Source organism: Seriola lalandi, unplaced genomic scaffold, assembly GCF_002814215.2.
Source record: "Seriola lalandi dorsalis isolate HSWRI2012SDOR001 ecotype SW California unplaced genomic scaffold, Sedor1 jcf7180002054313, whole genome shotgun sequence".
In the NCBI taxonomy this organism is placed as follows: Eukaryota; Metazoa; Chordata; class Actinopteri; order Carangiformes; family Carangidae; genus Seriola; species Seriola lalandi.
Window position 1 is genome coordinate 1,062,900 of NW_019524866.1, and position 15,254 is coordinate 1,078,153.

General features: G+C 40.7%; 1 protein-coding gene across 2 annotated transcripts in view; it reads left to right on the forward strand.

Moving 5' to 3' along the window:
* gria4a (glutamate receptor, ionotropic, AMPA 4a) overlaps positions 1-15,254 on the forward strand; it is a 100,726-nt gene that overhangs the window by 41,647 nt on the left and 43,825 nt on the right. For both annotated transcript variants that reach the window (XM_023406629.2, XM_023406630.2), the window contains exons 4-10: positions 1,769-1,821; positions 2,050-2,181; positions 4,560-4,613; positions 5,436-5,594; positions 10,307-10,474; positions 11,371-11,475; positions 12,357-12,467. In XM_023406629.2, coding sequence (XP_023262397.1) covers positions 1,769-1,821; positions 2,050-2,181; positions 4,560-4,613; positions 5,436-5,594; positions 10,307-10,474; positions 11,371-11,475; positions 12,357-12,467 — 782 coding nt within the window. The remainder of the gene's footprint in view (positions 1-1,768; positions 1,822-2,049; positions 2,182-4,559; positions 4,614-5,435; positions 5,595-10,306; positions 10,475-11,370; positions 11,476-12,356; positions 12,468-15,254) is intronic.

Sequence of the window (15,254 nt, forward strand, 5' to 3'; positions counted from 1 at the left end):
CAGAAAGGGCAGAAAGGAAGAGCAAGAGGATAGACAGGATCACAAGCCTCTGGGGATATACAGTAGCATATAGCAGGTGGAGGAGGGGTGAAGATTGAGAGAATGGGCGAAAGGAGGGGGAAATGGAGCGAAGGATGGATGCATAGAGTTTGGGCTGTGCTCACCCGTGACTTGGCCAAGGCAGTGCCGTTCATTATAGGCTCCCATCAGGCCCTGCTGCCGGTAATGTGCTGGAAAATGGGCAGTAACGTTGTGATCTGTTTTATGCTCCCTGCTCTGCTCTGCTCTACAGACAGCCTGCTGACACACACACACACACACACACACACACACACACACACACACACACACACACACACCACATATACACAAATTGAGGTGTGTCCACGTAGCTGAACACGGGCACACAGAAAAAATGCATACACACATGCACACACATACCAAGACTTGCATAAATTCACATCCAGCAGATGAATGTATGTGCATTCTGTGCATGCCTTAAATTATGATGGTGCAAACAAAACACGTTCACATAAACAACTCGCAGACAAGTTCAACCCTTTACACGCATGCAGTAATTTAGACACACTTATTTACAACCTCACTTGTGAGGCTGGAAAGGTGAAAGCACAATCTCCCAGCACACATGAGGACGGACTCCGCCTCTTCGCAACGTAAACCACAATAATACACACACCTTCGCACACATAAACACCGTGATTACTGAGGCTTCAGATGTGCTCTTTGCTTCAACTGACGCAGTAAATAGCTCCCGACACAAAAGTAGAAAACGCAGGGTAACATTTCGTAATGTTGCACTGCAGTGTTGGTGTGTGTGTTTTATGTCATTTGGTGTTGTTGTATACATGTGTGCAGGCCGCAGGCATATGCTGTGTGGGTCTGTGATTTTCAGTATTTGCATGTGAGTGAATTTTGACCTGTTTTTAATTTAATTTTCATCCAATTTCCGTTCTGTGTCAAAGCATGGTTAAGAACATATGTGGAGGTTTGAAACAGGTTACAACCATCAAATACACCAACCGTGCTCCAATATTATAAATTATTATTACCGTAATATTGAGCTGTTCCAGTTGTTTTGACCCATTCAGACAGCTGTTCAATCTAGTGCTGCTCACTGGATCATATTAACTTTGAAACTCTGTCTAAACCCGTCTAAAATTACAGGAAGCAGACTCACACTGTTCAATGGTGCACTCAATCATTTTGTAGAAAAAGAAGGCTCCTTTCTGTGTTTTGTTCCAGGCTATAAAATTGATAAGTGGCAGTGTGTTCTCAGATGAGTTGCATTTGAATCAAAGTTCACTACTAAAAAAGAAGCAATGAGAATTTCAATAAAAATGTTATGGCAACAGTATCACTTTCAATTAAACTGGCGGTCTATTTTTTTGGCTCATAACTCTTTGTCCTGATAAGCTCTTTGGGTTGCTTGATAAAGTCACATTCAAGACAGAACTGTTGCTCGGAGTGCTAAGGGCATTACCTCCTCTTTTGAAGACAAGACATTAGAGTATTGTTTTGGTAAATGATATCGGCTGATGAAGCTGCTGGAAAGTAATGAAAACCTGGAAACACTGTGCTGATTTAAGTATTTAGTGCAGTCACATTGTGGTAATTGGCTTTAGGTTTTACTTGCAAAAACTGCAAAATATAATTACTCCATGTTCCACCTACAGCCTCTACCTACCCAACCACACCATTAATTCTTTCTCTCTTTTTTTCCCCCCTTCCTTTACTCTCTGTTGTCTAGGTTATGCAATACTGCAGGCAATTATGGAGAGAGCGGGGCAGAACGGATGGCAGGTCAGGACACACACAAACACGCACATTCTTGGAAAACACGCCAAACAAACAAAAAACCACACGCAAGAACACTCTTAATCTCATGCGCCATACATACAACCTCACACACAATGCATACATAATACTTTGGTTTGTGTCATATATTCTTCAAACACCATTGTTAACTTGCTTGTGGTGTGTATGTATGAACTTATTCCTACACGCACGTGTATGTGTATGTTAACCCAGGTGAGTGCAATCTGTGTGGAGAGTTTCAATGAGGCAGCGTATCGCCGACTCCTAGAGGACCTGGATCGACGTCAAGAGAGGAAGTATGTCATTGACCTGGAGCCTGAGCGACTACAGAACATCCTAGAACAGGTAATATTATTGATTATTATGATATTAACCAAACTACCTTAGCACATAACATTAACCATATGCATTGACCTGGAGCCTGAGCGACTACAGAACATCCTAGAACAGGTAATATTATTGATTATTATGATATTAACCAAACTACCTTAGCACATAACATTAACCATATGGCCGCAATAGACATAGGGGTCAGCAGGATAATCAGGTTGAAACTCACCTTACTTCCATGTGCCACCATTTTTACGCCAGGATAATACTTATGCACTAAATAATAAGCAGTTTGAAAAAATATACAAAATTAGGTAATTACTAATAATTAACAAAGAAATTAAGTATAAATTAAACATGTTAAACTTGTACTTTTGTAAGGCTCTGTTACAATCACTGAAATTACTGCAGACAGCAGAGATCACATCACTGACCTGGACTTAACAGCACTTAATATTTCATAATGAGGTATAACCACACTACAGTGGCACATTATTACAACGTTAAACCACAGTCAACGGAATCGGCTCTGGTAAGTAATGAAAATGAGACCCTGAGAGAAGAATTTAAAGCAATTAGAGTCAGTATTGCATTACTAATTATTATTGTATTGCATAATATATCTTTTTCTTTATTTTGCTGTATTACTGGTGTCTGTCTGCCTGCTGTCTGCTCCAGTCAGCTAGTTGCAACAGCACTCCTTATGCTTTCTGACATCTGGAAAGAAAACAAGGTTTGAGATTTCCCCTGGAGTTCATAATGTGGAATGAAAGATGTGGCTTCCCCAACAGCCACATCAGTGTGTTATTGCAGTAAACACACCATACTGTCCACTCAGATACAGATATCGAGAAAACACACGCGCGCCTGCACACACACACAGTATATGAAGACACACACTCTGGCACCTTGTGCTTGTCCAAGTTCATTAGATTATCTGTCTTGCTTGATGGTTGAGTCTTGAGCTCTGACCAGGTGGTGCAGTAAATGCAGATACTCGTACAGCTACACAAACACACATCAGTAGCAGCATCCCAGACAGACAGACCAACAGACTGTTTCTTAATTGGCTTCTGTGGTGAGTGAACACACAGGCAGAGACACACACACACACTCACACACACACACACACACACGCACAAGCACATAAGTGTATCCTGAGACAGGCATACAGACACAAACACACACTCCCATCACAGTGGGCTCTACAGTGCTGGCATTGGCGAGTGTTCCTGCTCTGAGACAGAGACTGCTCTGTTTGTCTGCCCCTGCCAGCTGCGATCTGTGGGTGTGTGTATGTGTGAGTGTGTGCGCTCTTCTGTCTGTGTCAGTATATAGCGGTTGATATGTGTGGGTGAGAGAGACGGAAAGAAGAAATAAAATTGGACGTTTTAATTAGGTTTATGCACCATGTGAATATAACACAATGTGACATATTTCACTCAATCCCACTGTAGAGAAAAAAAATGATGTTTTAAAAGCATTGGAGGTTTCTGTTTTGAGCAGATTTGAAGTTTTAACTGAACTACGGTGCCAAACGTTCTGCTATGATATCTCGCACAAATGTACCAGCAGCAGCACACAAGACAGACAGGCAGTAGTAATTTCTGTTCACTGGTAACACGTAATGAAGTGCATGAAGTGGAAAATACAAGGTGTTGAGGTCAAGGTTGTATATAATGCCGCTGCCATTTACATAGTAAACTAGGTTTTATGGTTTTAATTTTGTGAATTTAAGCATATCCCAAACAGGCTTTAGTCGCATTAAGTTGCTGTTGTAGGGAAACAAACAATACTAAAAATGTATTTGTGTGTTCGCATTTAACAAATCTGCAAAAAATTTTGTCATTGACCATTTAGTTGTGTGTGTGTGTTTTTCAATCAGTTGATATTATATTTCCCCAATCTGCTAATACAAAATGTGAATTCAGTTCTTGTAATTAAAGGTGCCTTATCAAGGATTATACCAAAATAAGTTGAATCATCCTTCTCACGAGATGCAGGCTTTGTTCTTTTTTTTAATTAAGTTGAATCAGGCTGGTTAACAGACCCCTGATCCAGAAAATGCTGCTGAAGCTCTTTTAATGTTCCAAGAGGCTGCAGAGCCAGTATGGTACCAATGACCAGTCGAGTCCTCACAGGCTCATCCCGGTTTCTGCTTTTAATCAGCATAAGAAAACTGTTTGGGGGAAGCAAGGGAGCCATAGATGGGAGGGAGTCTCCTTTACTTGTAGTATGACTCTGCTGCCTGTCCCTAAAACTTAATTAACACATTGTTGATTGTGAATGCACCCTGGCTTGCCACACTACAGGCATAACAACAGACAGCAAAGAAATAATGTTTTTCTCTCTCTCTCTCTCTCTCTCTCTCTCTCTCTCATTTTCTTTCCCAGGCCGTCAGTGTGGGGAAACATGTAAAAGGTTACCATTACATCATAGCCAACCTGGTAAGAACTCTTAATTGCATTGCTTTTAGCTGTTATTTGGACATATGTTTGCAACAGTGCTGTAACATGCCAGAGAGATCAGAGAGCAGGTTGTTTGGACCTACAACAGACTCACAAACATTAGCAATATGAAGCTTTAAAAATATCAATCAATCAATGTTCTACTTGCCCCTACTTTGACATTCAACTTGTCCCAAAGTTGTTTATTGAGCTGCAGTTATTAGCAGAAAAAAACAAAAACTGTTTGACGGACTCATATTCTTACTCCCATGTTCCCACCGAAGTGCCATTTTTCCTTTTACTCCAGAATTAGCATATTACCATTTGCCTCTCCTCGAGAAAGTCACAGCTGTAGGATGATGCCAGAACCCACATCAGTAAATGAAGTATTGCTACAGCCTTAATCCCTAAAATCTGTTCAATAGCATATCTCTCTGGGACGGCGAAAAAAGGGGCCACTGAGCTCAGGTCAAGCTAGATAGGCTCTCGGCGCTTTTAGCAATTAGCATCCATCAAACCAGGATAACCCTCACATGTCTTTACTCTCTACCTCTGTGTCTGGCCTTTTCCCAAATGGATCGCTCTTCACGACTGCTTCACTATGAAGTGTCACACTCGCAGCTGTGGAAGCCACTTCTTATTAAGTAGGGGTATAAATAATCAAGTAAACTGTGGAGTATGATACATCAGTAAAAGTGCACATACTCTTTCAGATGGTTTTGTCATATATTTCCGCTCTTCGGCATCAGGTCTGGGATGGTTTTTCAGTTTTTTTCTGTGCTTGCATCATTCCTTTTCTCATATTATTTCTTTCTCTCCCAGGGTTTTAAGGATATATCTCTGGAGAGGTTCATGCACGGCGGGGCAAACGTGACTGGTTTCCAGCTGGTGGACTTCAGCAAGCCTATAGTCATTAAACTGATGCAGCGCTGGAACAAACTGGATCAGAGAGAGTACCCTGGATCTGATAGCCCACCTAAGGTGATAAAACATCTTGCCCCATCCATAAAATGTACAGATTGGAAACCTATGTGTCCATAAGAGCTGCCATAACTTAAGCGAATGTCATTTGCAATAAACACAAATGCACACACACAGTCACATTCTGTGGTGGTGGCATTGGTTTTTTCTCACCTGAAATTCACCAGCGAAGCCAAATATACGACTCGTTCAATCAGGTAACCAGTCACAGGGTGATGTGCTGCATTTCGAACCATTCAGAGATGTGATATGTGATATGGTACATTTGGTACAGCCCTTCAGCCAATCAGAGTGTGACCTCAGGATGTAGCACAGGTGAATTAGCTTGTGAGTGAGTAGATAGATTCCTGTTTCATTCTGTCATTCAGTGTCAAGGTTAACGAGATGTATGCAGATTCTTCAGGTTAAACATTTCTTTGTAATGTCTATCCGGCACGATGTTCCTCCATGATGGCTCGGTTGGCCCTTCCCGTTCCCCTTCCCCATCACCAGTTTTGCCTCCAAATGCACAATTCAACCCCTTGTATATATGTGTATCTCTCACTGTATATCCCTTATCCTCTCTCCATTCACCATCCTCAGTGTCTATTTCCTCTCACTATCCATGTCTCTTCCTCTGTCACATTAGTGTGCCTCTATTTAGTCTCTTCCATTCTGCCCTTCCTTTCTGTCTCTGTCTCTTTGTCCCTCTCTCCTCCCTCCGCACACCTCTATTGACCGGGTACTGACCTGCAGCCAACTGCGGTTGATTTGTGCATATATTAACTGGAAATATGTCCACCTACCTATTAAAAATACATCACGCTGCAGCTTTCTGTCCCTTGCTCTCTGGCTCACGCTCACAGGCATGCAGCCACTTTCAGTAGACACATGACGTAGTAATTATAAAAGACGATGTTGTTTGTTGTGCAGTCTTTCAGTGATGCGAAAATATATTGATGGTCATGTTCTTTCATTATCGGCATGTCATTTTTCACCCGTGGACCTGTGTTAATGGACCAATCATCATTCTCAGATTCACCTGATGAATTCTCATTAGCAGACGTCAGCTGCATCAATTGTCCCTTAACGTTTACGCAACACTTTGTGTGTTAATCGAGGTAAACCTATTATGCATGTTTGTGAGAGATAGATCCAGTGAACATGCTTAGATATTCACAATCAAGACAAACACAACTGCTGTTGTTTTCAGCTTCCTGAACTGTAAACATCTTTGATAAAGTGCATTCAACCGTTCTCTGCCCACTGCGACCACAAAAGATGATGTTTTACCTTTGCCTTTTGCAAATAAGAAACACGATTTTAATGATTTAACACAACAACAGAAAACCAGATATCTCTGGTGACAACAGATGCCTCCAAATTGCTCTAGGCTAATTGGTGCTATGTAAAAACTGAGCTCAGTTAGCCTTGGGCCAACTCATAGCCTCGGGCCAAGTAGAACTAATAATGTGCAGTGTGAAAAGCACTATTGGGACTTGTCCCTTTTGCACCGGAGACACGATTTTGAGCTAGCTGCTTTTGGCCATCAATCAAAATCTCTTAACCCAGCGATTCTAGACTGGTGTGCCTTGAAATGAGCTCCGGTGTGCCTGGAGATTTTGTTGAAATGTAATGAAAATGATCAGTGACCTGGCAAAGTAATATTTTAACTTCATCAAAATGCCGCCACAATGCTTATGATCACGAATATCTTTTCCAAGACACACTGCTTTTTGAGCACTTTCCATCTATTTTTTTCACACATTTCCCCTAATTACATGATCAGAATATGAATAGATTTAGAACATCTGTGTCTGCATATTTACCCGATAATCGAGGGTGTACTTTATCAATATTTGTCCATGTGTAAAGCATTTAATCCTTGCCAGACACCAGCGCAAAGCTTATTTTTTAAGATAAATATGAAATTCAAAATGGATTTAAAGCTAATGTCTTCAATTTCCCATCTCATTTGACAAGAACAATTGATATGTGTTTTCCCATATGTCATTTACCCTGCCTCTCCTATATTTTGTTCCCTTTAGTATGGTGTATGATGAGGTTATTTAATGTCACTGAAAAGCATAAATATGTAGCAGTCTTTGCACTGAATTTATAAATGCATAAATATTATCCTGTTCAGCTGCACACATGCATGAGGCAAATGGCCACTTGCACAGTTACAAGCGATTGGATACCAAACAGATATCTGCCGTCCTCAGCTTGACACTGGCATTGTCCTCGAATGGTGCAACTGTTAATTATTGTGTCCTTATGCTGATGTTGTGACTCGTAACTGCCTGATGATTGATTCCAAATTATCTGATTTGTTTCCAATTTTACTTTATGATGTACATTACAATGTCATATAACAAGTCCATATTGTTATTATCTAGAACACATAAAACAAGACTGAGAGTCTACAGCCATGCTAACAGCTCCATGAGGCTGTACTTAGGCTGTTCACCATCTTAAGTTAGCGTGTTCGTATGCTAACATTTGCTAATTAGTGCTAAACACAAAGTACAACTGAGGCAGATGGGATTGTCATTAGTTTTGCAAATCTTCACAAAATTTCATGAAAATCCATCCTATAGTTGAAACAGTTCAGTCTGGACCACAGTGGTGGATGGAACCGAAAGCTCAACCACAGTGCTAGTGTGTAAAAAATATGCATGAATACAAAATGAATGAAAGTCCATATAGAGAAATACAGAAAGATACATTTTGTGCATACATTTTTTATATTATAGTTTGTGTGTGAAAAGTGCTGCATGCTTTTTTTTATTGCATACATCATTTACAAATATGGTCCTTGGCCTTTATATGGAACAGTAGAGTAAACTTGAACTAGGCTTTATGTTTTATGCTATTTGAGGATTTTCAGAGGAAATCTGTTATGACTTTATGGATTTTAGCTGTACTTGGAGATTTGAACTGATCCTAGAAATATTATCTAGAATTTGGTGTTTTTGAAAGCCAACACAGTTTTCTATATGTCCCAAAGGTGTTTCTGTCCTGCTCCTGACAGAAACAGAAAACAGTATGCTAGTTGGCTCAGTTTTGTTGTTGTTTTCCCCTTGATTTGGATTCCATAGTCGTCATCTGTCAGTTGCCCGCCTAAAGGCTTCTTTAGTTTCAAAGGGGACAGATGAAAGGAGGATGACATGGTTGTGCAGCCTTCCAAAACACGCCTTGTGGGATACAAATCAAGGGATGTCAGTAAGACAGAAAACTACCTGCAGAGGCGTGGAGAGCATCGGCAGAGTTTCCCTCTTTCCTCCCATTTTCATCTCGCCTCTTGTTTCTGCCGTGATGTGAAGGCAGCCTGCTGTGTGTTTGACTGCCTGTGTCTGTGTGGTGCTGTGTGTCTGTGTGTGGGCTGGGTACGAGTGTTGCTGCTGAGTGTGTGCTGCTGTTCCCTGCTGTGCTGTTTCTTACCTATAATGAATTTGTCAATCTGTCAAGATCACAACCACTTTTAAGAGTTTCATTAGAGAAAAGATACTGATAAACTCTTAGCCTTTTTTTTATTCTTTCTATCACATTTCAAAGGTCCCTTCACACGTTGGATTTTTGTAATTTACTCCTACTCACCCGGGATGGTTTATGTGATAATGGGTCCCTGGGCGCAGACGTGTTAAAGGCCACCACACCTCCTACAGAAGAGGAAGAGTCACAGATTCAAAGAGACTAATTTTTGGCCGTTTTGTGTCTCCTTTTGTTTTGGATCTGTTTTTAGTCCCTTTATAGTAGTTTGATTGACCTCCCAACCGTTCCCAGCAAGAAATGTTAACAGTCATTCAAACCAGAGACTCTGCCCAGTAGGCCTGTTCAATTATGCGTCCTTGGCTATCATCCTGTTTTAGAATATAACCCAATGAAGTCACATTTATAAATCTTGTTATGAATCCAAATTTCACCACTGCCACCATTCCTGACAGAGTGGAGTTAATGAATGGGTTTACAATATGATTTGATGAACACATTTTAATCTCATTTTAATGGCTTCCACGTCCTGCCCAGAGACTGTATTTGAAACCTATAAGCCCATTTAAAACTGGCACATTTACACTGATGTTACATTTACAGTGGTGTTGATCGATGGTCACTGCAGTTAACTGTGGAAGTAAAATAAACGTCAGAGCACTGAGATAGACTGAGGCACAGGTCAGCATGTTTACATTCTGGTGCGGTTAGTGCATATGGAGGTAGGAGGGTCGGAGGTCACCACGAAAATTCAGATCACATGACTGGAAAAAACTATGACTCTCAAGTTGATTCACAGACTGCTAGCTAAATGTAAGTTAATGTTTTCTGATGTTACAGGTTTGTTTTATCAGTTAAGTCTTTAAAAACAGGGGTAAATCATGACCAAATCCATATTTTCAGTCTATAATTAAAATTTTTTTATGTAAATATATCTCAGCTGTATTTGGTCAAAAAAAAACAAAAAAAATTGGGGCTTTGGCTATTCTATGCCCAAGATTCACCCTGAGCAAAGTCAGGATGTCATTACATTTTTACAGGAAACTGCGTCTCTCATTTCAAATTTTACCTGAGAATTAATTGCTTGAGAGGATTCATTTCTGCCATACTATGTACTTTGACTGACAAAGAAATAGTATTTATTTTCCCGTCAAAAACAGTTTCCAAACTCGTCAAAATTATAATGTTTCTTTTCTTTTTTCTGCCTCTTCCCTCTATCTGTTTTCTCTCTTATTCTTCAGTATACCTCTTCTCTAACATACGATGGCGTCCTTGTGATGGCCGAGGCCTTCCGCACCCTTCGCCGTCAGAAAATTGATATCAGTCGCCGTGGCAACGCTGGCGACTGCCTCGCCAATCCAGCTGCTCCCTGGAACCAAGGAATAGATATGGAGCGTGCACTCAAACAGGTTGGCACAATTTTGATGTTGTATGGTTTAGTGTGAATGGGTTGGCAAACAGTTAGACAGATGTTCACAAACACACACCTGCGCGCACACACAAACACACACACACACACACACACACACACACACATACACACACACACACACACACATACACATACACACACACACACACACACACACACACACACACATACACACACACACACACACACATACACATACACACACACACACACACACACACACACACACACATACACACACACACACACACACATACACATACACACACACACACACACACACACACACACACACATACACACACACACACACACACATACACATACACACACACACACACACACACACACACACACACATACACACACACACACACACACATACACATACACACACACACACACACACACACACACACACATACAGTATCTGTGCCAGCAAAACAGCTGGCATGGAAAAGGAGAGCATGTTCCAGAAATCCATGCTGACATTTATGTATTTTAAATTCTTGTTGGGACTTTGATGGAGAAGCCACAAGAGTCCACACACACTCAACACACACAAACTTGTATTGCTATACTTATGGGGACATTGCATTGACTTCCAATCACTTCTCAGGAACCTAATATTAACAATGATAAATATTTGCAACAAGCAGTATGTGTCTTACTCTAACCTTAGCCTGGTTATAATTCTAGCCTTAACTCCACAACCAAGTCTTTAATCTAAAATAGTTATGACTATAGTTTTGATACTGTTTGTTGAAAGAATTTGTTTTTCTGCAATAGCCATCCAGTGAATTTACATTCAGAGGCTTTTATTTCTTTGGTTTTTTTTACCAGTCCTTACTATAATTATTGCTCTGACTCCAGGTGCGCATTCAAGGCCTGACTGGGAACATTCAGTTTGATCACTATGGTCGGAGGGTCAACTACACCATGGACGTGTTTGAACTGAAGAGCAACGGACCACGCAAGGTAAACTCACCGCATGGCTAAGAAACAAAGATAAACACCACTTTTAATGTGTGATTTGAACGCCATCGAACACATACCACTGTCAACTTATTAAAAGCCAGTTTTTTCAGCAAATGTGATTCTTCAGTGGGAAAGTTATTTTCAGTCTCTGCTGAAAGGACATGAGGTTACTGTTACTATTTCAGTGTGTGTTGCATGTATCCCTTAAGATGGTTGATTGTTAAAAATTAAAAAATTTACTGCATAATTTTCTCTATAATTCTTAATTAATAACTGTCTTACTGCAGTCATAAATATCTTCAAATAACTACAATTGAACCATTGCAGCTTGTGTTTTAATAGCTTTTTGGAGCAGCTCCCAGACAACCTGGGGGCACATAAAACTCTGCAGTGGCGTAAATAAGGAATATTTTAACATAATTCTTCTTCATGATTACAAAAAGTAGGAGGATAAAGCTCCGGTTGAAAGTATTCATAATTTTTTTCTTTACTGGGAAAAAAAAGCATACATGTAGCTCCTACTGTATAATAAAGAAATAACACTATGTTCCAGCTTCTCAAGTGTTCCTTCGACAGCAATGTGTGTTTATTGAAAGTTCTTGGCTCACGCTCAATATCTCTCAATATCTTCTACAGTTCCAATGGGAAATTTGCTGGAGTGAACTCATTCTGTTGACTCTTTTTTTGCTTTCCATCTCACTTAGCTTCTATTTCTTTCTTTTTTTTATGTCTGTTTTATTGTTTTTTTTTCTCTATCTTGATTTTATTGTAAGCACCTAAAATTTCATATTTGTTTGAACTGTGCTATAAAGACTGATTGATTGAACTGTATTTTCATCCCGTCACTCTCATTCATATCCTCTCTCTCTTGTTTCTCCCAGATCGGCTACTGGAACGACATAGACAAACTTGTGTTGGTCCAGAATGAAAATGCCCTGTCTAATGACAGCTCAGCGATGGAGAACCGGACTGTAGTCGTGACCACCATCATGGTAACGTACCTTCTGACTGCTTTCATTTCTACATAGTTGGGGTACTGTGTGATTGTCATTGTTAAAGGATCAGCTTCACCCAAATCTCTGTCTTTCCAATTAATTCCAATTAACCACGGCCATGGAAATCTGGGGTTCATTTGCCTTAGTGGCCTCAAAAGATGTGTTCAGTGTCGGGAAACCAGGGGATACAAGCCGTGTGGCAGAATTAGAAAAAAATCAGCTTGGTACTGGATGAGCTGTACGGGTTGAAGAGAGCTCTCACAGCACAGCCAGGAGGGAGTGGCACTTGTCCAGCTGGAAGATTACACTAATGTCTCATTAGAAGGCAAATCTAAAACTGACCTCAGATCACCATTTAGGAGTGACCTCAGTCCGGTCTCTTCTAATGGCTTTCAAACAGACACCAGTCTGCAGCCCGGTTTAATTATTCCTCTTTCCTCTACCAACAAGGATAAAGGAGGGCTAATCGGTAGATTTGTGCACATCCTCTGCTTACATTTGATTTCACTTCACCCATCTGCAGCCTTTTTATGGTGGCCATCCCCTTCCTGTAAATGCAATCAGTCTAATTCAATTGGGCATGCAAAATGATGCAAGTGAAAGCAACTCAAAAGACTAATTTCAGCCCAGAGATAAAAACAAGTCACAGATGCTTGAGCTTCAGCGGTTCAGTATTTTGTTTCAAGGCACATTGCTTCATCCAGCAAACTCATAAGTATGTCCAAAATATCTGTCATTGCACTTAAGGAAATGTCACGATGTGAGCAAATATCTAAAAGACTGCTTTTAGATATTTGCTTTTGCCTTGATAATAAAGTGCCCCCAGTGGTTAGACACAGTAGTAACCAGTCAGGTCTGCGCCGAGGAAAACAACCACACATGCTGCAGGAAAGGCTTCAGAAAAATGAATTCAGCTGCACTAAATGTCCCCAGTGACAGCCCCACCTCCAGACACGCACACTTCAACTGGCAATGTATTAAACACTGCTGCAGTGTGTGCTGTGGTGCCTAGAGCCAGACCCAAGACAAGCAAATACAAACACATCAATGCAATCAAATAAATTAAAAGGCAAGTTGTTATTCTGTTACAAAAACCTATTTCGAATACATGTCTATTATGTTAATAGAAAATTGTATCAGACTGTTGTTGTTCGTATGGCTGTTTGGCTTTTGTTTCTAATCACATTCATTGTGTGTAGCTGTAAAAGAGATGAGTGTGTAAAATGGGGAGTCTAAATTCATACCGCATACATCTTTTCGAAGTTTGTTCCTTCCCTGTTTTTTGCACCCCTCCCATGTCTGTTTGTCATCTGACTTTTTCCAACGCTGCTATCCCTTCGCTCTCTCTCTCTCTCTTTCTCTCTCCCTCTCTCACCGTGCCTTGCTGTCTTTCTTTAACCCCACCCATCTCTTCAACCCCCCACAAGCCCCTCGTTTTTACCTCCATGCCTCCCCCACCTGCATATTTTTCTGTGGATGGTGACCTCAGCAGGCCTTGGCTAATGTTAGCTCAGCCACCTCCTCCTCTTTGCAGCCTCTGATGATGAGGAAGCCTCTGCTGCGACACTGATGGCGGGTCTGCAGACAGAGCAACAGACTGACAAGCAGACTCACCTGAGTTGCAAACCCTCGGGAAAGACAGAGGACAGACAGACTGATAGACTGAGTGTCTGTAAAGCTCTATACAAGGACACAGTGTGCTCTGTTTTCGTTTCGTCATGATGCCTTTTTTTTAATGTCTAATTTGTTTGAAAAGATGATTTTTAATTTTTTTTGTATGGAAATGATTTCTTTGTTTAGAAGTGGTTGGCACTGAGCCTGTGTGTGAGACACCAGGATGCCTTGCTCACTGCGTCTCCTGTCTTCCTCCCATGACAAAAGCCACAGTCGGACAAGAGCTCTGCGAGGGATTCTGTGGCCGCTGTCAAGATTTGACATTCAGCTGTGCAAAATCACCAGACCATTGGACAGGCCTGTTAATTCACATTCTTTCACTCTTTCTGAGGACACCACAATCACCACCACATTCTCTGTTACACTACAGAGCACCTGCAGGAGGAATTACCTCAACAAATTATTTCTATGTTTTCTTTTACTTTTTTCTTTCTTTTTGGGAGGAGAGTGACACAAGGGCAGGTGTTCGTGTCAGTCCTGTATTTTACAGCCCTCACCTTTTGATACCACTCTCCCTCCATCTTCATCTTTCTGCTCCGTCACTCTGTAAATCTACTCAGTCATGCCTACTCAGTCAACTTTCCTCTGCTGCATTTCAGTTGCTCTGAGAGGGTTTCTGAATCCTCACATCTGGATGAAAGGGTAAAGTGGAGAAGTTCTTTTAGTTTTGGGTATTTAACACTAACACTTGCGGGAAGATTTGAAATTTGAAATTGAAATGACACCGTTATTTATGTTTTAACCTGTGTTTGATGTTACTTTCATACTGACATTGCAATTGTTTTTTTTAACTCTAAAGGTGTGAAAGTATAATATGTTCAAAAAACTCTCCTGAAAAACACATTGATGTGACACTGTTGCCATCACCCAAATGACAAATGAGAAGGGATACTGTACATACACACATTTCCACAAAAGCTTATCTGCTGGTCATTCATACATGCAGGCTCTTAAGCCTTCAAGTAATGTATACACATGCATGTATAAAACACATGCACATTTACTCATTTAAAGTCAGTATGAGCAAAGTGCATTGGTAGGAATTGATTGTTAAGCCTGTTGGAATTTGCCTAATGTGCACTCGCAGGGCTTGTTAACTCTTAACACAGC